General features: G+C 47.0%; 1 protein-coding gene across 3 annotated transcripts in view; it reads right to left on the minus strand.

Annotated features, from left to right (window-relative positions):
- Window positions 1–6,313: 6,313 nt before the first annotated feature.
- LOC147612333 (exocyst complex component EXO70A1-like) overlaps window positions 6,314–26,010 on the minus strand; it is a 42,544-nt gene continuing 22,847 nt past the window's right edge. For all 3 annotated transcript variants that reach the window (XM_086782940.1, XM_086782941.1, XM_086782939.1), the window contains 8 exons: window positions 16,626–16,764; window positions 16,284–16,496; window positions 12,220–12,428; window positions 11,903–12,103; window positions 11,638–11,737; window positions 7,145–7,233; window positions 6,877–7,023; window positions 6,314–6,678 (listed from right to left, as the gene is read on the minus strand). In XM_086782940.1, the coding sequence (XP_086639066.1) occupies window positions 6,573–6,678; window positions 6,877–7,023; window positions 7,145–7,233; window positions 11,638–11,737; window positions 11,903–12,103; window positions 12,220–12,428; window positions 16,284–16,496; window positions 16,626–16,764 (1,204 nt within the window). In that variant the 3' untranslated portion in view covers window positions 6,314–6,572. The remainder of the gene's footprint in view (window positions 6,679–6,876; window positions 7,024–7,144; window positions 7,234–11,637; window positions 11,738–11,902; window positions 12,104–12,219; window positions 12,429–16,283; window positions 16,497–16,625; window positions 16,765–26,010) is intronic.

Consider the following 26,010-nt stretch of genomic DNA (forward strand, 5'->3'; position numbering starts at 1 on the left):
CACGAGAAGCATGCCCAAATTTTTCAGCTTTCTTGCTAAATTTCTTACTGCCTTTAAACCCAGATGAACCACTAGTGAGTAACGCATTAGCTGTCATAGCATTTTCAATCATCTGTGACATGTTTGTTACTCGTCTTTATACAATAATCTCGTACCTCTTTGGGCAGCCCACAACAATACTTCTCTACCTGCTCAGATAATGGCACCGCACGATAAGAAGTCATTGGGAGTAAAGCTTCCCAAAACTTCTTGTTATAATCCTCCAAACTATCACACTTTGAAGCATCCAATTTGTGCCATGCGGTCATAACATCCACCTCAAATGTAGATGTGAGCCATACGGAAGAGAAAACCTGTTTAAATTGGACCCATGTAGTGGGTGCTATGCCCTGCAAAAGAAGAGTAGACCACCACTGCAAAGCATTGCCCTTGAGAAAAGTGGCAACTTTCCTCACCTTAGAGGACTCTGTGTAATTCCCACCAAAAAAAGCAGCATCAAACTGCTGTAAAAAGGTAAGTCCTTTAAGTTTATCCTTGGCCCCACTGAATGTATCAAACTTCACTGCAGCTCCCCCTTCCTTGTAATCCTTCGCCTTTCCCATAGGCGTTAGATTATCATATGGAAGTGGTTTCGCAAGATTGCTGCCCCCAACATTCATGCCCATCATTGGGTCAACATTTTCCATTCCCACACCAGGCATACCATACATTCCAGCCATGTTTGCAAACATTCCATTGTGCATACCTGGCTGCATACCACCAAACATATTGCCTTGCATCCCAGATTGCATGCCTCCAAACATATTTCCTTGCATACCGGACTGCATACCACCATACATATTTCCCTGCATACCAGGCTGAAAATTAGCTCCAAAAGGCCCGTGCATACCCATGCCTCCCTGAGGGTAACCCCCAGTCATAGATTGGAACACCGAGCCACCACCAAAATAACCTGGATGCATATTCTGCTGAGGAATAGGTGGCTGTCCATAGAAGGAACTCTGAGAGTTTGCACCATAAGCATGCTGCATATTCGGAAACTGGCCAAAAGATGGTTCCTGTGGGATGGCACCACTATGACCCTGCGGAAGATTCTTTGAACGAACCTTTTTCTTCTTTTTCTCGGGCTCTGTGTGGGGCTCTGTGCGGGATCTCATAAATTCAGCAAATCTCTCACTCTGTGTGAGCTGCATAAAAGTATCCATAACACTAGCCAAACGATCTTTGAACCGAGCATCATCATCCTCTTTACCATGCACATCTTCTGGCTGTGTTACATCCTCATAAGGCTCAACATCTGCAGCCTGTTCTCCTGCAAAAATATCCTCAGATACATCTATCTCAGGAGAAGTCTCTTTCTCTTCCTCTTCATGATAGAAGTACTCATCCTCTGTATTAGACATGTTTGCTGAATTTTCAGCGATGGCTTTCTTCAAAGCAACCACGAGCTCACCCCCTTCAGAAAGTTGATGATTGTTCCCGGCAACGGAACCTTGAAACCGGCCTCTGATAGAAACCAGAGTGCGGTAGACTAGCAGTCACCCATCCACTTGTAGTCTAGATGTGAAAACAAAACAGATTGGAGCTAGAGTGCCCAAATCTGAAAACAAAGCGACACCTGTTGGTCCCAAAGCTTGGCGCCCCTTGCGGTATTTCTTTATTCAATTCCAAAAATATGAATGGCTGAGTACAGCAAAAATCAGCCAAGAGATTATACCTGTATGTCCAATCTGACGGCCCACAATTCCCTCTTAGCACAGAGGATCTATGCACACAGATCTGTGTTTCACAATAACACACTGTGCCTCCCTCTGATCAGCCAAGACCACTAAGCAGGGCAGCCATGAGCATACATCTGGCATAACTCAAGTACATGATTCAACATCTCAGCTCATACATACATGTACTGTCCAAACTCTGTCTCAACCCTTGTCAATCTGCCATACCCCTCCTCTCACAAGGGGCCAGATAGCTCATATATGCAAAAACAGACATCAAGCAGTAGAAAGAGAGATAAATGAACAGAAGCGGAGCTTACCAAATTCAGCTCGTGAATCAGCACTCGAGGAAACAACGGTACCAATCTGTACTTGCAGGCACTTGTTTCCACAAACCTGCTTCACACCTGAGTACGTACTTGTCTGTACCCTCCTCCTTGTGTTCACTATATGTTGTACTTGACTGTACAGATCTGAAAAACAGCACTGTACTTGTATGTACTTGACTGTACTTGCTTGTACTTGACTGTACGGGCTGTTTCTGCAGAAAACCAGAAGTAGCCGCTGCTGTTTTGATGCTGGTCGCCTGTGCTGCCTTCAAAAGATGACGCCTAGCCCCTGTACTTGCTGTTGTACAGCAGGCACCACCTGTACCTGACTGTACGGCCACCTGGCAGCAATCGTACAGATGTCTGTACCTGCTGTACAGCCCCTGTCACAGCCCACAGCCTCTGTACCCTCTCTGGCTGTCTGCGCCGTCTCTGTCCACAGCAGTACCTGCTGTCGTACAGCACTGTACGGCTGCTGTACCGCCTGCTCCAGCACACAGATTTCAGCAACAGCACCCCTCAGCAGTCGACCAGAGTTTTCTCCTCAGCTTTTCCACGCATGAGAGCCAACAAGGTTGCCCCACGACTCTTTTCCCCAAAAGCTAGAGAGAGGGGGAGGAGAGAGAAGCACACACTCCAAAAGTGGAGTGGCCTCCTCCCCATAAAAATCCTAGGGCCCCAAACTTTAAAAGTCCCTAGGGGCCACTAAGGCCTAGGGGCAACTTTAATAAACATTAAAAGTTTAATGTTCTAGTTCCCCCCTTCACACCTAGGGATGTCCACACATCTTTAACTCTGTCCGGGCACCCCCCATGTGAATCATTCAATATTCTGACTCTGCAACCACCATGCCCACACTTGTGCTATTCCATTTTCACAAGGCCATGACAGAGGCAGTACAGGATTGTGTGTCTTTGCCTATATGAGGTGAAGAGCAAAAGCTGAGGATGAAGCTCAAGAGAAAAGACACCAAGGACAAGAAGTAGTCAGCTAGGAACAAGAAGCAATTGAAGTGTTATGATGCAAAGATGGGTTGAAGACTATGGCTTTTTATACTTTGTCACCAGTGGTATCTTCACGGAGGTTTCATGGGGTTCGGAAGGTATTCTTTCTATGTTTAGCACTGGTGATCTACTATGCTTCATTAGGGACTTGTGCTTACCACTTGGGTGGAGTGCAAGCAGGTTTTGGGTGCCTGTGGATGTATCAGATGAGGCTCAGATGGAAGAGGAGGAACTTGATGAGGTTCTTATTCCCGAGCAGATACTGGCACACAAGGAAAGAAAGGTACAAGGTAAAGTTTCCTGTCGCTATCTTGTGAAGTTCAACGATGGATGCGAAGTGGATGGAGGAGGGTGACTTAGCAGATTCACCTCAGGTATTGCAGCTTTATCTTGATGCCTTTGAGTTGGAGCCGACTTGCTACGGCTCATTCACGTTCAGCAGAGCATAGGTTTGGAGCATTGCCTGATGCTCAAGAGGGGGGTAGCACCTCCGCTCCCTTGTTATAGACAGGCTCAGTTTTTCATCTAGAAGTCGCTTGGTGACATCTTTGTATTCACCCGAGGTACTGAGGCTGACAGTACATCTGCTTATGGGACTTCTATGATATTGTGTACTAGTCACATGAGATGGTAAAGTTGGGTATGGTTCACAGTCGGCCGCACCATGAACTATAACTGCAACTATGGATGGTTTTTGCCTTTGGAACTAAGGTATGACTGAGAAAGATTGGGATGTTGATCTTTGTCATATGGTTCTGGCTGTTCTTGACCAGAGGATCGGTCAATTGGATATTGAGTGATGCTATTTGTGGAGTTGGTCTCCTTTGGAATGGCATGGTTTGGTTGAGCTCAAAGTCCGCAGCAACCTGAGCTAACACTTCGAGACTCTATGAAGGGCATAAGTCTTGCGAGCAGTCCTAGAGTTGGTTTGGTTCATATATGGATTGAACTCTATTTGTGCATGTAGTTATACACTTTCCGAGGTATTATGGTATTATGGTGCCATTGGATTCTGGTACCCTTGGGGATACATAGGTATTACTTTGGATGTGTCAGGATGAGATTCATGTATGTTGATATAATACATCAGGTACTTTACCATGTTCATGGTGTATCACTGAATGTGGCTCTTGCGGGATGGCCATGTGTAGAGTGTGTAAAGCATCAAGAGGGACATATGTGAGAAGTACTTCCTGGGTGTATAGTTTAGATGAATTGAGTGCTTTCATATGCTCATGTTGTACCATCAGTCGTGGGTCCTACAGGATATTCATGGGTGTAAGGCTTGCGAGCAACCCTTAGACTGTTATTGTGGAGTGGGTAGAGCATCTTGAGGAGCATATTGTTTGCGAATGCATATATGTGTCATGCATATGTTTGTCATATGTAGAATGATGCATGGTTTTGTTTTTGGTTAACACAGGTTACATGTTTCCATTTGGTTTTACGACCCTGTGTTTTTCCCTCTGGACAACGAGCAGGTGGGCATGAGCACGGGCACGGGACACAGTGTGGACAAGCATCCAGTTTGGGTATGAAAAGGAAAACCAATATGTGGCCAGCCCAAGTTTGAAAGGGGACAAAAAAAGGATTTTTCAAGTCATAAGGTTTTTAAAACCTTTGAGGATAAAAATAATGTTTGAAAAGCATGCGTTTTTAATACTTTGCTTTTTGGCATTTTTTATGAAAAACGCATCTTTCTTTATATAAGGGAAGGTGGTGGAGATTCAAAGGGTGGCGAGTTGAAGGGTGTGGCCGTGTGTTGGTTGTCGTGTGGAAGGTGGCCGGATGATTCATGCATGGGCACGTTTGCACATGGGGCCGCCACTGCTGTTGCCGTTGGGCGCTGCCACCACTGCTGCTACTGCCGTCTCCAAGAGCCGCAATCGGGTACCGTGCTACTGCCGAGTACCGCCGCCATGTAGTACCACCACCGGGTGCCGCCGCCACCGGCGCTAGGTACCACAGCCCACTGCCGCCGCTCCCGTCGGGTACAGGCACTGCCGCCGCTCCCGCCATGTACAGTGCCATACCGCCGCTGTAGGGTACGGCCGTCGTTGCCGCCGCCGCTGAGTGCTGCTGCTTGTTATCACTGCTATGTATGGATTACAGCAGGGCAGCAATGGGCAATATAGGGCAGCCAAACAGGCAACCAGATGGGCAGCAGCTAGGCAGGTGTCAGGCAAGAGTTTCCTTGCAGACAATATGGTAGTCAGACGAGGGTCACATGGGAGGCTCTCTGCGCCAGGTGGCTGCATGTGTGGAAGCAGTCAGTGTGGATCTCTCTCTCTCTCTCTCTCTCTCTCTCTCTCTCTTGAAAGAAGGTGAGCTGAAGGAGGCACCGAGGGGCTAACAGGCCAAGGAGTCTCTCTCTCTTTCTTCGCGAGCAGGTTTTGTTTACAAGATTGGGATACAGAGGATCAAGCTGCATATGCACAGGATGATGTTCTTGGAAGAGATGTGTTGTTGCTCTTCGACTTGGACTTCTGTGTATTAACAGGGATGGCTTGACACATCCTCTATCTTTCTCTCTCTAGGTTTTTGGCACCGTGATTGGATGGTGTATCTGTGGGTTTCTTATGGAAACAGGACATGGATCCTTCGAGAGGAGACAGGACTTTGGTATCGGGGATACAAGCCTATGGTTTATGGATACATGTCTATGGTTTATCAGATATAGGTCTTTGGTTTCGTGAGGAAAGCATGTCTCTGGATTCATGTGAACAGGTTCTCGTTTTCTCAAGGTTACACGCAGGCTGTGACTATAGGAAGGACATATGGTTTGGTACAGCCCTACTGTTGTTTGGGAAAGGGTTGTGAGATCCATGGTTGAGATGGAGAAGACCTTTTCAAGCAGGGAGGTTTTATACAGGTGTGCCTTCTCTATGGAATGCTTTGCTGTAATAGCGAGAGATCTTATTGGGAAAAGTCCTGGGTGAAAAGCAAAAAGGGATCCTATTGGTAAAGGATTCGACAAGTTGTACTTTGTATTCTTATTTGATCAAGTAAAGAAACACCGCAAGGGGCGCCACTGCATTTTGGGGCCAATCGGTGTACTTGTACTATTTGCAGGAGCATTCTAGCTCCCTTGTTTGTTTTACTTTTCCAGGTTCTCATGGGTGATGAAGTGTTTTGTGTGCGAGTTTTGTTCCACCGCCCGTCAAATTTCTGAAGGCCGGTTTTAGTAATGTTGGTTCTAGGTTTGGTTGCCGAAATCGCCAAGGTTGGAGCTTTCATTAAAGCACCAATGATCGGTATTTGTGCTGCTCTCTTCTTGTAGTACATAACATCTTGCAGTTCAGGAATGTGTGGCAGAAAGGTAATTGATAGGACTGGCATGTTGTCATGCCAGACTATGCAGATTAGCACTGGTCACGTATAAATGGGGAGTATTCTTTCATGAGTCTGTACCATGACCCCACACAATTAAACCCATCCGAAACCAAAAAATTTAGATGCAAAGTGGTGCATTGTTTGTTGATTAATGATCGGAAATTTCTCTTAGAAAAGTTAAAAGGTCATCATTTAACCATTTTGCCCTCAAAAAAGTCTGCTAAAAGGTGCTCCAGCTCTTCGACTGTGTACTTGATGTACTTTTTGGGATTCTTGCCACCCTCCATGCTTCCACTGAATTGTCAGTTGAAATGGGAAAAGTAAGCTAGAGCTCTAGTGTCTCCCAATTCTTTCATCAAGTAAAACATATCTCAGCATAAATAATTAAGCAGAGAATATTAATCATGCATAATAATGTATAGAATATTAATCATGCATAATAACGTGTAAAGAATGGGAGTGATGTGAAAAGAGGGACCAAATGCATCAAACCTGAATCGTTTTAAGAAGAAGCCATAGGCTGGCACAACACTCTCAACCAATGCCTTCTGCAGAGCCTTCTTTAACTGAAAATCAGGCACTGTCCATTGTGCTTGATGATGATGTAGCTCCTCAACTGTTTGATTGAACAATTTAAATCTGTGCATGAAAATTGAAAGGTAGAACCTTTGAAATCTAATTTCTATCAGCTTACCCTTTTGATTTATAAGAACGTTAAAATGACATGCTTTGAAGTTACAGCTTGGAGGTGATAATGCACCTTTCTTTTAAGAGACCCCTGGGTACTCCATTTCCTGTACTTTCACGACCATTGTTCACTAAACCTTGCATGCTCAAACATTGAAGGACCTGCTTTTTTTCAACAGTCGGGAGGGGTAATCAGCAAACTAGACCTTAACGTCTGATTTTAGAAGCTGTGGCAAAAAGGTTGATGGGTCAACAGAACAGATTTTTGGTCTCGGAGCTTGGTTCCACGTGCGCCCCCTGAAACACTCCCAACAACCCTCCCCCAATGCCCCCCCCCCCCCCCCCCCCCTCCCCCCCGTGCCGGTCCCCTTGTGCAGCTCCCCTCCTGCTCCTCCCTCCTCCTGATCTTACCCCTTTGGAGGACTCCATGCCAGCCGCTCCACCTTCACCTTCTAGGTCTGTCCTCCCTTGCCAGCTATCTCAAGAGGATGTCCAGCTCTTGTCAACCAACATTGCCTCTTGCTAGTCTCTTCACTGGTCTACAAGCACGTTGGGAGCTGACTGAGCAGGGGCTAGATTCAGGACCTCCTACAAGCTGCTTTGATCAGCAAGCAGGGACGGATCTTTGATATCCAGTTCCTGGGGAACAACTAAATCCAGGTGGAGTTTGACTCTGCTGCCTTGGTGGACCGGTGGGTCCTGTTGCAGAGCCCCATTGCACTTGTGTGATCCTTCACTCTTGCCCCACGCCCTCGGATGTGGAGCCATGGTCTTCTCCTTCCCATTGAGCGCGGACTGCAACTAGGTTTCTCATCCATCCAGGATTAGTCCATTGACTTCTCTCACCATTTCGGTGACCTTCGCCTGACTGACATCATTATCCAGTGCTGGCTGCTGGACAGAATGGAGCTCAACAGCTCTGACCACAGGCAGATCCATTGATGCCTAAGGGATAGAGGCACATCTCTTCGTCTTCCTCCATGTCAACTTCTCCATGACCTAGGATTACAGGTACCTACCTACACTATGAGGAGGTTTGCCACCAGTCTGCTCTTAGCTGCACTGAAGCTGAGTGGGCCTATCTGGATGGGTGGATTCACGCTCATTTGGAGTGCCTCCATACTCAAATGGACTGTGCTTACTTTCCCGCTAAATGATTTTTGAAAGCCCTGAGAGTCGAGCGGGACTCAAGTAGATTCCACAACCTCTCCTCTTAGACATGCGGAAAGCATCATGGAACGTTCATGGCCTTGGGGGTGCCCAATGCCGCAGAAAATGAGAGGAGCTTCAGCACGCTTTGGTTGGTGGATCGACATCCCATTCTTATAGGAGCACCATCTCACAGCGGTCTGCATTTGCCATTGCGAGAAGATTCTCCTGGGGTGCAGCTACACTTCTTGGTCTCCTGCTATACAGGTCTCCGTGGGAACCAGGGCGGAGTTTGTATTTCTATCAGCAGCTAGCTTCTGGCCCAGTGGTGGAATTTGGCATTGTTACTCTTGGTCGAGCACAATGGTGGGTGATTTTATCTCCTGGCGAGAACCGTGTTGGTCTCCTCAACATCTGTGCCCCCAATGAGGCTACAGACCGTGCTACTTTTTAGACTCGGGCTCGGACGCCTGGTGCATGGGAGGGGATTTTAACATGATGATGAGTCCACAGAGGACCGGAGTGATGGCAGCCAGGACACAGTGACAGGTGCTGAAGGTGTGTCCTGAAAGAGGAGCTGATCTTTTCCATTCATGGCTACGATGTCTGGCACCTTCTGAGTTCTTCTGTACCACCGATAGTATTATCTTTTCCAGATCCAATCATTCGGACCCTAGGACTAACTTGGCCAGGTTGGACGAGTTTACGTTGATGAGTGGGCCTGCGGGCTGTGGTGGCACAGTTGGCATTATAGCATGCACCTTCTCTAATCGTGCCCTTATCATCCGCCACCTGGGCAATCCTGAAGTCAGGACTGTCACTCGCATCTTGGATTACCTCATCCAGAGATCTGTCAGAACATTGAGGCGGCATGGGGGGCTCATGCTTTTAGCCATGGTGTCGCTACCCTTGACTTGGACAGGGCTTTACAAGAGGTTAGCCAGATTCTGCAGGAGGCCGCAAGGATAGACTTCAGGCCTTCTGCGAGCAGGAGAGAGGCCTTCGCTGCAGCCTAGTCTCTCTTTAGGGCCTTGAGGAGCAGACCCTCAACAGCCCCTGCATTGGAGCACAGATGGTGGCTGCCCGCATGCCACTTAGTGCACTGGAGGATAGGAAATTGGAGTACAGATATCATGTCAGAGCCTCCTTTTGAACCCAGGCAGGGGACAGTTTTAGGTGATTTCTTCTCGACCATAGGACCACACCACAGGCGGGATGATGTGTGCAGCCTCAAGGGACGTGATGGGATGGTGGAGTCGACCCACCTCAGGTTTGGGCCATCGCCTCGGACTTTTACAACTCGCTCCTTACCGCAGATCTTGATTCACCCTAGCATACAGAGCGCGCCAGAGCATTTGGGGCACAGGAGAGTGGTTGTTCTGGCAGCTGTGAGTATTCTCCCTTCTCTATCAGTGGGGGAAGCACTGCAGGCACTCCCTCGGGGGAAGTGTCCACGCAAGGATGGTGTTCTCTTCCTGCGCCACTGGGATCTCATGAAGGCTGGCTTGGAGAGTGCCTTCAATGAGATCATGGCGGCTGGAGTCATGCTTGAGTGGCTTTCTGAGGGGTTGATCCATCTCATCCCCAAGGATGAAAGGACCGACTGGAGGTGCACCCATCACTCTCTTGGGTACTGCCTACCAAATCCTAGCCAAAGCCATTACCAGACTCCAGCCTTACCTCCCAAACTTCATCCATGGTATACAGACCAGTTTCATCCAGAATAGGAGCATTCTGGACATCTTCACCCTTCTGGGAAGTGTCAGCGTTAGCCAGGATCCACCGGAAGGACTTGACAGGGCTTCTACTGGAATTCAAGAAAGCCTGGTCTCGGCCCTTCACTCCTCGGCCAGGTACTTATTCAGGGTGCCAGGGGAGAGCGCTTTCCCATCTCTAGATCAGTGTGCTGGGGCTGTCCCCTTGCCGCCTTTCTCTCTTTGTTCGTGGCGGAGGCCATGAGAAACTTTCTTGGAGCACAGGATACTGGTCTCCAGGGCCTTTGGTTGCCTATTAGGACCTTGGAGGAGCTCTTGAATTCAGAGTTTGCTGATGACATGGCGGATTTCCTCTCTGGCGATGAGGGGAACTGGTGGTGGTTTGCAGTGGTGATCGAGGTATCCTTCCTTGCTTTAGGATCAACTGGTACAAGTCACATGGCTTTTGAATGGGTCCCTTCTCCACTCCGGCATGGTGTCCAGTTGGGGGTTTTCAGAGGATCCCATGCGGTATCTTGGGTGTCAGGAGGGCATAGACATATCCTGAGAGTAGCAGATTGCCCCCCTTCTTCTGCATATTCGGAGGAAGCTTTTGCACTGGAGCTCCGTGCAGCTCTCTCTGGATGGGTGAATGATTGTGGCCAACCAGGTTCTCTTAGCCACCATGTGGTACACACTCCTTGCATAGGCCAGGTCCAATGGCTTATCAATACCTTTGGAGCACCCAAATTTTCCTTTCCTTGAGTACTCACTAAGACTTGAGAGTCGGATTCAGTTCATTGGGATCGAGGGCACACCAACTGCGGCACAACATTGGAGTTCTCATGGCATTTCACATCCCATTCCTCTCCAACTTTTGGAAGTGGACGTGGGACAATTTTCGACCTGGGAAGGTCATTCTCTCCTTTGGCAGCTTTCTCACAGGAGTAGGCACTTGGCTGGCTATCGGCGGATGGCTGGCCTCTTGCTCCAGGAAATCTACGAGTCTCAACATCTGTTACTTGGGGGGCCATCGCGTGGACCCTGGAGGCAGCTCCAACCCTCCTTTATGAGGAGGATGGTGATGGCATTGCACTTCACCTTACACATTTCAGGACAACTGCCATCACAACGTCGATGGCCCTGGTGTCTCCTTGGACCCCGACACCCACACTGACGAGAGGTGGGAGATAATTAGCAGCATCGCAGCCTGGCATATTTGACTTGCATGCTGCAGCAAGGCTATCAAGGGTAGTCTCACCCCTCCAGCAGAGTCCATTAGCTGCATTTGGATGGACATTATCCACACCCTACAAGGACATAGGGATCAATTGGCAGGAGACTCTAACTACATGCCGCAATGCCGCATGACCTTCCTGAGTGCTTGGAGCAGTGCCCCTTCCTCACCAGCAAGGATGGTGATATCACTTGGCATTACAGGCCCCAATGTGGCTTTCCCCCTAGCGGCCAGCCATGGAGGGGGCAGCCCCTTCTTTCTTTGAGCATTTTACCACTACAGAGGGTTGTACATCTATGGAGGGTCGTAGTCCCCTGCGGGTGGACCTTTGTTTTTAACTAATAGAAGGGAAAAACACGTCTGATTTTATTTTATTTTATTTCATTTCAAAGGAATTTTATTTTCATTAGTGAAACATCAGTAAACTAGCAAAATTAGTTTTCATATGGTAGAGACTAAATTTCTCAACCAATGCATCAGAGAGACCTTGTCCCAAGCAGCATGCTGATAGCCTGTGGCATGGAGCTGAACCATGGATTGGTGTCTTTGCAACCAGTCTTCTTCCAGTAAAAACTTTGCATCACATCTGCAGCATTTGTCAGGTCATCATGAATTCCAATTGTGTTAATAACTTTTGAAAGAACACTGTATTTGAGTCTTACAAACTGTATGTATGTATGTACATATGTACACATGCATGAACCTTGATGTGTGTATGCACGTGTATCTGAAAAAGTCTAAAATTGGCTACCTCTGAACAGTACGAATAATGTACTGGACATTGTTCATAAGAAAAAGTTGTGCTAATGCAGAGTCTTTATATTGTTTGGATTTTGCAACCAGATTGCTCAGTAATGTTGTTAGAATTTGAGCACTTGTGTTTGCCAATATTATTGAGCCCTTATGTTCATCCTCTTCTTTGCTTAAGAGATGCTGCAATATGCTTCGATAACTGCAATTAAAATCTGAATTCAATATGGCCAGCTTAAGAGCTCTGAAACTCTTTTAGAGAAAGGGTAAAGTTACACATAATAATATTGTTTTGAATGAAGCATAGTGTCGCCTTACTCAGTGAGAAGTTTCACATGATTAGTCACATGACTGGTGAGAGGATGAACCGTGCCATCTTGCATGATGGCCTTAGAGGAGCCATCCTTATGAATAGTCTGCTCAAAATCGTGGAAAGTTCCACGAGCTGTTTGAGCGAGCCTGTGGAACGTGTCTTCAAATCTTTGGCGCACTATTGCACCTTCATTTGCTTGGAACATTTCATTGACCTACAGTTCACAATTGAAGGTAATTTACATAAAATTTAAGTGATGTGAGCATGGTCTTGGCTTGTGCTAGGCATATCTTTAGAATTTATAATTTGCATATGTAATCCAAGAAGACCCTTGCATGCAGTCTTCGTGTTGGCAAACTTCAGCTCCTACTCCCACACCTGGTCCAATCTTTCTAGAATCCATCACTCCACGTCAACCTGCAGGATGGCCTCCTCATTGAGCAAGGGAGTATTACTGACGTTCAATTTTTTGGCCAAGGCTACTTCCAGCATGGACCTTTGACTCTGTAGAGAACTTTCAGCATCCTGCAACGCAACATCTTGCTCACAAGATTCTGCAGCATGCTTGGCGGCTTGTCTTCCCAGCCAACTTTGTCATGCAACTCTATGGGGTCAGCTTCATAATCTCAGTTGGCTTCCCTGGCCTGCTGAGGGAGTTCTTCTTTGCACACAGTTATCAAAATTTCCCAATGGAATGAAAAAGGGGACCCTCCGAACACTTTAAATATGGCAAAAAATGAAAACGCAAATGGTCCCCAATGCCATGTTGTGAGGAGAAAAATAAGCCCCTCCTAAGCATGGTGTATAGATATGGGAAATGTGTATATGATGGTATGTGATGTGGGTCATAAGTGACAAAAGACGTGTGGCAGCCAAGGGAAGAAGCACAGATGTGCGAAATTGAAATAGCAAGTGCGTTGGCAGTCGAAAGAGCTTGGCAACGCGGGTTCCAGAAGGATGCAAGGGCGGCAACGCGGTTTCAAGAGGCCCGATTGAGTTTGTTTGAAGGGACTCTCCTAGCAGAAGTGGTTCGTGCTACCACAAGAAAGAGTGGAGAGCGCAGACTGCAATAGAGTGGTCTCTTGCAAGTCTGATGGTAGTTGCAGGCTGGAATACCTGCAATATTGTTCAAGTGTACAAAAGAGGACAACGCAGTGAAAGGGATTGATTGTGTCAGAGCAGAGGGTGGGCTGGAGACTAGAGAATCGGCTAGGTGGTGAGTCCACTGGATTCTCTGAGAAACACCTCTGTTAGAGACTTGACCCGGTGCAGATTCTCCTTGACTGTAGCTGTTGAAGATGAAGCTGTGAAGAGTTCTTGTTGAGGTCTACTTGTAGAGGACCCCTGTGAGTTTTTGTATTTTCTTCTTTCTTGAAGCCCCATGTCTCAGGGATGTTGAGACGATGTTGTTTATTTGAAGCAGACAGAGGATTTGGGTGTTATCTTTGATTTTGATGTTTTTGTGGTGGTGTATGTGCGGTTTTGATTGAGATTGTGAAGGTTGAATGCTTGTGTTCGCCACGCTGACAACTAGGGAACTGATTCTGAGTCAGAATCAATTAAGAAGGCATACAGTTAGTTCTAAGTCAGTTGATCATCAGTATCATCAGCTGAAGGTATAGGGACCCTGCTTTGGCTTGATTGAATTTGGGAGAAGTGATCCTGCATCCCAGCTAACTGTTTGAAGTCTATTAAAGGTCAACTGTCAGCAGTCAGAGGGTTCATGGTTTGATGGAGTTTCGGTGGCAGCTGTGAGACAACTGTAGTCAGCCAGGTGTCCAAAGGGTTAGATCCATGCCTGGTTTGAGTGTCTTGAGGGTATAGAAGTGCCAGCTGATGCAGAGGAGCGGAACCTGCATCAGCTGTGTCAAATTAGTTGGTTTGGTCAAGTAAAGTTAGATCTGAAGCAGCTGTGGGCCTGCAACTGTCAACAGAGGGTTTTAGTGTAATATCCTTGCAAGTTTAGAGGTGCCTGAGGACCTATGGATGTCAGAGGACACCTGAGGGAAGGCCCTGTTTTTGTTGAAGGTTTCTGAGGCAGCTGGTTCGGTGTCAAATTTCTGAGGCAGAATTTAGTTTGCTGCAATGAGTAGGTGGTCAGAGGAGGGTCAGCGAAGGGACCAAAGAGCTTCTGGAGTTGTGGCTTGAGGTCAGCCGACGTTTGAGGAAAGTAGAGGATCCTGGAGGATAGATTTTTGACTAGGAACTAGAGGAGGACTTTGGAGGCAGAATTCAGCCCTTTATGTGTCAGCTTGGAGTGAATTTGGTTAGCTGTAAGTCAGTTGTGGTCTGGAGAGGCTAATATGTGTATGTTCAATGCTTTTGGAAGTCAGTGCTTACCTAGAGGAGGCAGCTAGGCCAGACAGGGACGTTGGGAGGGTGTTGAAGTGTCCAACAGAGTCAGATGGACGGCTGGGGACAGGAGCCAGGTTGGTTGGAGCCCTTGGAGCTGGAATCCTAGTGTCCCCCAAATCTGATCCCACCGTGTCTTCTTCTTGTGTGCCTGCTGGTGTAGTAGAGGCCATCACCCAACCACCGCACATTGTTTTGGTGCCCCCACTAAGGATTAGAAGGCTTTTGTAAATGGCTGTGGTCAGCAGGTTGGAACTCATTTGTTGATCAACTCAGGACCAATGGCTTGCTTTGGGTATGATGTGTTCAGAGGTGAGAAGGATGAAGATGTCTCCTAGTTTCTGAGGAGGATTGAATTGGTGGCTTTGAGCAATGGCAGAGATGATGATGCCTATAAGCTAAAGAATGACACACTTGTTAGAAGATGAAGCTAGGAAGTGGTTTGAATATGAAGCCACAGATGTGAGAGAGGAAGCTGGAATGGTTTAAAGGAAGCCTTGAGAGGAAGGTATGGGAAGCCAGAAAGACCTGAAGATCTATGGAGGAAGCGTAGCAATTTAAACCATAGAGAGGATGAGGATACATTGACCTTTGCGGACAGGTTCGAAGCAGCTCAGGGAAGGATGCTGAAGACCTTAGGAGAGAATCACACTCCTCCTGAGTTTTTGAAGAAGGACAAATTTATTGAACTGTTGACTGAGAGGATCAGAGAAAAGGTGGAGCTGAAGGACCCACTTACGTTTGCTGAAGCTGTGAAGACCGCTGTGTATTAGGAAAGAAAGATGAGGCGGAGGGCTGGTATATCTATGCCACCCACTAGGTCAAGTGGAGTTGGAATGTTTGATTTGTTTGGTGTGAGCCATGTTAGAAGCCATATACAGGTTATGGAGCCATGTTAGAAGCCATATACAGGTTATGGAGCCCTATGTGAGTGTTCTGTCAGACGATGCGAGGGCAATGGAGCAGCGTGTTTGTAAAGCTGTAGAGGGTGCAGGTTACATGTCTGTGGATCACTGGTCTCGCCCTACAGATCACACATTTTTGGATCCCTGCCATTTCTGCTTCCTTGATACATATCTTTAGGGGTCCCTGGAGGCCGGTGTGAGCCAGAGATGGGAGCTTATCAGCACCATTTCCGCCTGGCATATCTGGCGGCCGAGATGTAGCAAGACCATTGATGGTTCCGTCACCCAGCCAGAGACAATCCTGTTTATTTGGACGGACAACATTCACACCCTTTGAGGGAGATGGGAGCGCCTTAGAGGTGACTAGGAGGGATTCAGTAGTGCGCATAGGGCCCTTCTTTACTGGGGCGGGTCAGGCTCTTGGGGGGGGGGGGGGGGGGGGGGCACGCAGGGAGGGAGGGGTTTTGGAGCAGATTGATCTGGCATTAGAAGCCTCTAGTGTGACTTTTCCCAACCCCTCCACCATCGTAACCTTCCTCGGAGAGTGACTAGCCAGAGGGAGGTCCCCCTTTCTTCATGTTTTTTTGGCTATATAGGGGCCTCTCACAAGGGTCTTTTTGTATTGTGTCAACCTTTGCGGAGAATTTTAGTCTGCATTATGCAGACATTTACTTTTGACTAATAGAAGGATCTTTTCTTGGGAAAAGAAGGAGAAAAAGATATTCATCAATAAAGTGAGATATTATACCATTATGACTATTTTTGCAGTGTAAATTGATTGATTCAACATTTGAAATCTGGGAAAGGTTCACCTCAGGAAGAATGTCATGCATAGCCTTGTACATGTCAAGAATTGGAAAAAGCTTCTCAGAATGTTTCTTGCTTTTGATAACAGCATCTGCAAAGTTGAGAAGTTCACTCATGATGTTCTCAACAACATTGACAAAGCACCGATCCCTATGTGGGTCAAGATGGTAAAAAATCTGGTCACATAGTTTTCGCTCCCCTGCAAAGAGCAATTGGATCTAAAATCCAGTTGTTATAATTGGGTCAAGATGGCATTTCCTAAAGTAGAAAGAGCTTGAAATTTTTGACTAGTACCCAATTACTACACTGGCATAGTAAAAGGATGTGAAAAAATATCTTGAACTTACAGATATTTGCAAATGCTTAGGCCAGTCTGTGACCTTCAATTCCATGGCTTCGTATGAAAGCTTTTGTAGATCATCTCTGCCCATGTTTTCAACACCAAGCTTCCGAAGCATGTGCTCTAGAATTGAAGACCTTATCTCCCTGTCAAAACACTTGACTTTTGAGAAAACCCATGAGAGATACTACATTGAAACTTGACAATGAAATAAGGTGAGTGTAAAAAGAACTGCACATGTACAAAAAATAAGAATCTATCCTTTGAAGATGAGATAATTTAACCATCAACTAGATCGAAACCCCGATCAGAGAAGATGATTTAGGCTGGAACACAACTTTCCCCACCCATTCGAGGAGCAGGGAGTTGCAAGATTGCCCGTTCACCCCTAACGAGAAACCTGGATAATCCCCAGCTGACAGGTAGGGGTGGTTATGTAGCCAGCCTGATTACTACTGAAGAGCTAACAACTTGCATACATGGCATTGTCTTGCATCAAGCTTGGAATGTTCACCTAGACATGTATGTGCCACTGTCACCACCGTCATCACTGATTCAATGATGACCTTGGTTCAGCATACTACCCACTTTCTGAAGCATGGCAAGTCCTTAAGAATTAGTATGAGAAGAGGAATCAGACAAGGATACAAAACCTTGAGAATCAGCTTGCAATATAAAAGCATTCTGAAGGAGAAGCAACAAAGCAACTCACATTGCAATTAAAGAACCTGCAAGATCAGATAGCGGTGGTGGGATCACCAAGAATAGTGACCAATCGGCATGTAGGTGCATCAGAGTTTTGCCCCCGCAATTTTTGAGGCAATCCAAGAAATCTGTGCAAAGGCAGAACATTCCTGAGCACCCAATGGTTCATGGATCATCAACAATGGAGCATCCCGAAATATGACCAGTCAAAAGGGCTGGTATAGCTCTTTGAAGCGAGTCCATTCTGGTAGCGGTCGGGAACGATGCCAAATGACCAGCCATGGGAACATGTACCATTTCTTTTGTTTCTAGCAATGGTGATACTAAGAAGTTGTCTGATGTCCTTTATGTGCCAGACATCAAGAGGAGTTTGCTGTCAGTTGCACCCATAGTTGACTGTGACTTGAAAGTTCTCTTCGATAAGGCTGGTGCAGTCATCACACATGCCATCGGCAATGTCATAGGGAGAGGAACCCGACACAACAACTTGCATGAGCTGTCAGCTTTTACATCCCAAGCTCATATCGGGGATATTGTAGCCACTAAGGGTGCCCACATGGTGGACCATCCACCACAATGGACCGCGTCCACTTTAACGAACCATCCACGCAACGTGATGTGGCAGTGACTGTGGCAATGAGTCAACGAAGGCCCCAACATTGGATCATCAAGTGGAGATGCAACACCACAATGGACACAAGGAGGTGCATCGAAGGCTCCAACGGCACTGACTAACAGTCCACCGCATCTCCACCGACTAACACTCACCGCATCTCCAGAGTTAGGAGATTCCACCAAAGGCTACGCTGCCACCCAAGGCATCCACCAAGGATAGGAGATGCCATAGACTCAACCTCAGGCATATATGGCCCTCATCCCACCTTAGAGGACATCCTGATCCTACAGCCTTATCTCACTTGGAGGACATCCTTATGCTCATCTTTTATACCAATTGTACCCCTTGTTCTATCATCAGCTTGTGCTGTGTCGTCCTCTTCACTGTGACCTCTGCTGAGTGTGCACGGTCCAGTGAAGGACATGCATCATTGTTCTCTGAGTAGTGCAAGTGTTTCTGTTCCTTCCACAGTCTGGTCTCTTCTTGTGGTGTGTTCCACTGCTAGTGTCTTCTGTGTTGTGCTGTGAGCCTCGGGGACTCCGGACATACTGTCCAGAGAAGAGCCACCACGTAGTGTGCCGGGCAACCAGCCCTGCTACAGGCACACTAAAATTTGGCACGCCCGGTGGAACTCTCAAACTGGGGGTCCTAATAGCTCACCTTTTCTTTTGTGTTGCTCTCCTTTTGTTGCGTCCTCTTTTTGTGTCATATTGTGTCCTCTTTCCATATTGCGCCCTCTCTGCATGCCCAATACACGCTCCCGTGGTAGTCTAGTGAGCCCATCCAAAAGTCCCCTCTTAATACGCTGCTACAGTCAGAAGAGGTTCAACTACTTGCCACCTAGGGAACCTCCTCCACCCCTTCCTATGGCGGCTAACCTTGGAAACCCCACCTTTGGCAACGCGGGAGGCCAAGCCAACCCTCCTGGTCCAGCCAATCCTCTTGGCACACAGAACCCCTTTCCACGGTGCTGGGCCGAATCAATGTCAAGCTTCCGAGCTTCGAAGGATCATCCACTAAGGACCATCCGACGGTTATCTCCATTTGTAAGAGCTGAGGTCTTGAGCGGAAGGATGCTTCTTGGTGCTCTTCCCATCCACTCTCCAAGGTTCTGCAGACAAGTGGTTCAGTCAGTTTTTTTGATCAACCACTTTTTACAGACTTGACCACTTTGAAGGACACATTCCTCCGGACGTTCCATCCCGGTAACTATGAGGACCACATTCTCCAAGAGCTAGGGAAGCTTCAACTACTACTAGGGGAGAGAGTGTCGGAACTCATGACACGGACCACAATGCTAGTGGCCCACTTACCAACTTACCCTTGGCGACTTCATGGTGCGTCAGTGGGTGACACAAGCCTTACCCAGATCCACCTAGTAGAAGATTCAGGAAAGTCGGCCCACACCAACAACATCGTTGGAATTCCAAGAGCTAGCCTTCCAACTTGAAAATGCATGACTCATGTTTGAGCATGATGTCAGCTCTGCACCTCCAACAGTGACACAATCGGATGACCCGATGGCTCAGCTGAAGCGGGAGCTGGAGGCACTCAAAGTGAGCTAGAAACCTCCTAGTGAGGAAAGTACCTTGCTCCAGCTCAAAAGGGAGATTGAAGACCCAATACGAAGCCAAGAAAGGGCTGTGGTGTATTTTATGCCAGTCACTTGGACACACCGTCCAAGAATGCCCAAAAAGGAAGTACTGCTCCTTTTGTGAAAAAGGAGAACATGAAGATAAAGATTGCTACTACCTCAAGGGGTTCCGTGAACTCCCTTAGCTATTCTATCTCAACAAAATCAATCAAAATAACTCAAACCAAGCTCCATATCACAAATTCTCATCAATCACAACACATATTCAAGCTTTGAGCTCAGCTCTCTTCAACAAAAACAAAGATAGACTTTGTCTCAACACTCCTGAGACATGGGTTCAAATATATGAGAAGAACACACGAAAAGCTTGAGGATCCTTCACAGGCAGACCCCAACGACTACTCTCCCAAAGCATCAACTTCACCCACGAATTCAAACTGCAACGAATCTACAACCACAAACTGTAGATCTTCCCAAACAGACGCAAATCAGCACTCAACTGACTGACAACAGCTACAATTGAACAAAAATTGGACTAAGTCATGTCTCTAATAGAGTTGCCACACAAAAATCATAGGGAAACCGCCTTGCCATCTTTTGGAATGTTACATCGCCCAATTCCCTTGTTCTCCCATATTCTTTCCTTTTTGGTATTTCACACCTACACTTATCCACTTTGGTTGCCACGCTGTCTCTGTGTTAACCTATGACGGACATTGAGACGTACTATGTTTTACGTCATTAATTTAAATATTCTGAGTCATGGGCCGGGCTTGTCGGCACCATATGTTAAGGATAAAGGGATTGGGTGATCGCCGATGAGAGGCGCACCTTGAATATCAGCAGGGTAAGGGTTAGGATCGGCCGGCCATGTATGGACGCCCATGTGTGAACGGCCAAGTCACCTATAAGAGTCAAATGTAACCCTAAAACTCTTATTCTCATGTGTTGAATGCTCTTGCCTTATCTCCTTGGTTTCCTTCTCCTGCGTGTGTGTGAGAGAGAGAGAGAGAGTGAGAGGGCGATCGAGCACTGTATAGCGGCACGGCGGCGGCGAGGCGGTAGAGCGGCGACGGCGGCTCCTCCTTCACTGCTGCGACTCGGGAATCCTTCACGGCGGCGGTTAGAGCGGTGAGTGACACACCTTTGCATTCTGTTTGAGTTTGCTTTCCTGGTTGTATGCTTGCAGCCATTCGTGGCTCGCATACGGTGTCCGGCAAGTCCCCAGCTACGACTCGTGCGGCAAAAGCGCACATTTTTGGCGCCGCTGCCGGGGAACTGCCCTGCACCAAGCTCCAGTTTGCAGCTCGGGCTGCTGCGTGAAGTGAAATTTACACTGTAGGAAAGGCGACTGTGTGTTTGTTGTTGAGGTGTTTCTGTGTTCTGCAATCTGTTTTTGCAATTTGTCTTCTGCATTTCTGTTTCTTTTGTTATTTTTCCGCTCCGTGTGTGGGTGTGCGTTCTGTTCTCTGGTTTTCTGCGTGTGAGGGGGGATTCCTGAATCCCCAGGCCCGCGCTGTGTGCGAACTACGCCGCAACAAAGTCTGAACCCTAGAAAGAAACCCCAGAAAACTTATCCCAAAATAATAATAATAATAATAATTTTAAAAAATAAATAAATAAATAAATTTTTTCTAAGAAATAAACCAAACATGTGGAGAGGAAAGATTTTTTATTTGGAGAAAAAAATTTTAAAAAGAAAAACCTCCAATTGACCCCGACCCCGACCCCGGCCTCGGTCTCGGTCTCGGTCTCGGTCTTTTGATATATATATATATAGGAGAGTGAGCCTCCATATCTTTCTTTAAAGTGAAAGCTTATGGGAAGTTGAGCCCTATATGTAGCCCACTCCCCAAGGAGTGAAGTGAGCATGTGGGATAAAGCCTTCACCCTTTCCTCCACAAGCAAATAGGCCTTCACCCTTTCCCCCACAAGGAAACGGACTGTTTTGAGGACCACAGGAGCTCTGGATAGGTGAACACGGTGCTGTAAAGCACGCTAGGACCCTTCAAACGATACGCTCGTTTCGAGCTATCACACACCCTAGTTCAGGTTCGACCATAAGTAAGGGGGTTAGAAACAGGTTAAAAACAATACAAAAACAAGTAAAAACGGGGTGTGAAACACCTAAGAAACCACTTGTGTGGACTTCAAGTGTAGTTACCAACGCCCGTAGGGTACCCACGTCACATGCATCTACGCTCTGGTCGGGTGCTAGAGTCTGAGCCACTAGAAAGCGTTTCAGTTTACGCAGGCTCACACCATCCCTCCACGTTAGTATCTTGGCCTTCCGCTAGAACCCAAGAAAGTGCAACCCAAGATCCACGAATAGCGGCTAGTGACTCGTCCTCTGACTCAGAAGCCATGGAAGGGCACCCTACCAAGAACCCTGAGGAGACAAGCCAAAACATGCCAGTTTGGGCCCACAACCCGGATCTAGCATGTTTAGTCGTCTAATAGAGACCTTTAGTAGAGCTACACGCTCTGAACATGCGACAAGCGAAGTAAATGAAGAAGGAGGGGTAGTGGATTCGCCATTCACATCTCATGTAGACCCTACCCTCCCAAAGAGTGTCCATGTGGATATTCTATCCACTTCGTTTAATAAGGGCCCTACTGAGCTACCACCTTCCGATGCTCTTTCTAAAGTAGAGGTCCCTAGAAGCCAATCCATAAGAAGTGACATTGCGTCCACTTCAAGAGAACCGTTTGGCACACCAAGTCTAGATGGGATATTTCTCAATGAAAATTGGGAATATGATCTACACATAGAGACTCTAACTGACCTATACACGGGTTACACATACCATGTAGATTGGTTAGAAGTCCTACGATCTACATCTAGCGCCACTAATCTAGAGGAGCAACAACAAATGATATGTGAGGTTATTCATAGAATTATCCAAATTGAGAGGCAAAAAAGGGAAGTGAACTTAGTTTCCACTGGCCCTATGAGATTTTTGGATACGGGCAAGGCCAAACAACCAACCCTATCACAATTGGAGACTCCCTCGGTGAGTCCCATAGACCCTTCGCATGTTGTTTCGCCTGGAGTCTCAATGCAGGTTGAGTCCACGAGCAGTAACTTTAGCTTTCCAACCTTGGCTCAACTTTCCATTAAGGAATCCACAATGCCTACCCCAATGATGAGCATAACGGAAAGTGCACCTGTTACCGCTGTAGTTAGTACGACGCCGCTACCTAGTGGAACAGTACATACAACAGTGCATGCCAGTGCCTATCGACCATATGTACCTATCGCTACTCATGCTCATGTAGCTCCTACGCCTCTTAGTATGCCAATGGCGTATGCTCCACGACAGCCTTATCACAACCCTTATCCAAGAGGAGCTAGGCCTAGTCACATATCATATCCTACGTCAGCTACCTACATACCCAGACCAACGCCAACTCCTATCAACCAGGCTATCCCAGAAGTGCCTCCACCAGCTATACCTGCTCACCTAGGTGATCTCGCAGCGTTTGCTCAGACGATCGAACGATCTATTGCGGAAAACATGCGGGGCATGCCTGAGAGAGAACCTAGAAGCAAGGCAGTACAAGTGGCTAAGCTCACTCAAAACTTCAGTGGTAACGAGGATGTTAGGAAGCACATTGAAGTCTTTGAACACGTGTGTGATTCCTTGGAAGAGCACAATGAGCTGCATAAGTGTAAAGCCTTAGGCTTAACCTTGAGTGGGAAGGCCAGAGATTGGTATCGAACCGTAAGGGTTGAAGAGCGCACTCACTACCCCACTCTCAAGAGATTGTTCTTGAAAGAATCCATACGTGAGGGTGTGCTTTGGGAAGTAGCATCTCAACTCCAAAAAGCTGAACGCGAGGAAGGGGAGTCAGTGAGAGACTTTATAAGTCGATTGAAGTATCTAAATTCTCGTTGCACTCCCGATGAGTGCTTCATTAATAACCAACTGCTCGATAGATTCATCCGAGGATTGCACCACGAGGACATATACAATGGCCTAGTCATTAGAGGTCTTACAACGTGGGAAGCAGTCACTGCCAATGCAATCCAGTTAGAAGACAACTTGATGATTGCAGGTAAAAAGGTATCTTCAGAGACAAAATCCGTTAGTTCGTAAGTATCTGGGCACGAGCCAATGACGGTAAAACCTATTGCCAAGGAGCCCAAGATATCCGAAATGTCTGTGACCGAGGCTCTCCAAGAATACTTTAGGGGTAATCGAGCTCCTCAAAATAGCCATATGTACCCAAGAAGAGAGCAACAATGGTGTTCGGTTTGCTTAGGACCACATAGCACGAGTGAATGTCCCACATTTAGAGTCAAATTCAATGGGAATTGCAATGCATGTGGTAAGTATGGCCATCAATCTAAAGATTGCCTAGTACTTAAGCGAATGTTGGCAAATCAGGCACCACTAGCCTGGTCAAACACACCTCAAGTACCCGCGCTAATGCCTGCACAACCTGTCAAGCAACCGTCACAGCACATAGTTCCAAGGAGTCCGAATGTAGTCCAGTCTGTGCCGTTACCACCGCCAGTAGTAGGACCACAACCTCCACATCCAAGGATTACCCCAATAAACCAGATGGGTTGTGAGTCACATAGTGCGTGTGGGGATTATGAAGAGGAGATAGACCCCACTGCTCCATACGGGATTGATACGTTTGAAATGACTCCCCAGTACTACATGGAGGATCATTTCGGGCAAGTCAAGCCTGTATATCAAGCGGCTGCTCTCGCCACCATAAGAGGGCAAAACCTTAATACCTTGGCGAGGAGACCACCTCTTCAATGCTACGAGTGTGGTGGACCGCATCGTGTAGCGGAGTGCCCTAATAGGCTACAGAAGATCGCTACTCAGATGCAACCAAATCAAGGGAGCACATCGGGAATGCCGGTACTTACATGTAATCGTTGTGGCATAGATCATTTGATTGCTCAATGTCCACATAATCTAATGCACCCAAGATTACGCCATTGAATTTGGTTGAGGTCACCAACCAGGCACGAGGAACCATACCTGTCGTACCCGCGAATGTAGTTACACGGTCAATGCTTCAAAATCAAAACTACATTCTCGAAGAGAGGGATACTGCATCAATTACTCGAGCAAAGAAAAAGAAAACGCGGTGGAAGAGATCGCTTAATGCCAGGAGCTCCAAGCCCTAGTTCAAAGACTAACATAGGGACAGGACACGACCCCATGTATATGAATGATCGTGAAGATGATTCCGATTCAATAGAAACCATGGGGACCAAAGCCACTACCTTAAGGGAGGAACCCACTCGGGAGCTCAATGAAGGAGAATCAAGTGAGTACATAAATAAGAAAAACAGAAGGAAACTTCCTCGGCCCCACAACCAAGTCAGTTAATGCCCTCTCGACCACCCAAACTGACTGAGACTCCCAAAGACAAGCCACGTGGGCCAAAAACCCTCAAAAAAAAGATTGGAACTTACCCAAACCCAGTTGAGGAGATTGAACAAGTGCAACACTTAAGGGGTTTGGTGGAAGAAACACAAAGAGAACTGGAGCCAAACCCGAGAAAAATCAAAATTCCAGATACAGTGTTTCCTACACAAGTTCAGCCTCACAGGAACCATAAACCGTTAGCTATACCTAGTATCATTCGGGAAGAAAGTGAGGATAAGACATCAGGAAGTGGGCAAACACCCTTTTTGCTTGAAAGAATGTTTATAGTGAGAGAATGCCTGACCCCATCAAAGAGGAAGTGATTCCATCTTCACCAGTCCCTAGTCAAGGGGCGATGTCTCGAAAAGTACCGTTGAATGTGTCTAAGCTAATGGATTTCATGTCCTCTGAAATCAGAACCACGATCATATCCAAATTATACGGAGATCCTGAGCTATTCTTAGCTCTTCGGGCATTTCTCAATGGAGAACTAAAGGCGGGGCTACCACAATTTGCAAATATGAATAGACCCAACACGCTTCAAGATGAAGGGGAACATTGGGATCTACAACCCAACCTAGATGAAGATTCGGTCGTTGAAATACTTGTGAACAAATTGGGATAGTACTTTGAAGGTGACGAATCTAATGCCACCCTCCCCATTACTACCAAGGGATTAACTCTAAAGGGAATCCTTGATGGTGGTGCTGTTGAGCCTGATGGGGGGGATGAATCAAACATTCACCCAAATGTGGAAGCAAGGTGCTCAAGGCCTAGAACAGTGTCCTCCTACAGTTCATCCGAAAGCGAGGGGGACACAAGTGAAGATCGACCAAGTGAGTTTAAATCTGATAGAAACAAAAATCAAAAACTTGGTAAGAAGAAAACGAGACATAAGCGCCAACGCTATCGAGCTAATGTGCGAACCACAATAAACAAGGAGAGATCCACTGCAGAATGGCTTAGTTATGTAGGAGCTATTGACGCTCATCGGAAGTTAGCGGATAATTGGAGACAATACCTCCAAAGTGTCATGTGGTGTATTCCGCAACCTTATGACGTCGCCCAATTAGAGATCGAA

Source organism: Cibotium barometz, chromosome 45 (assembly GCF_041138505.1).
Source record: "Cibotium barometz isolate CiBa-2024 chromosome 45, ASM4113850v1, whole genome shotgun sequence".
NCBI classification, from domain to species: Eukaryota; Viridiplantae; Streptophyta; class Polypodiopsida; order Cyatheales; family Cibotiaceae; genus Cibotium; species Cibotium barometz.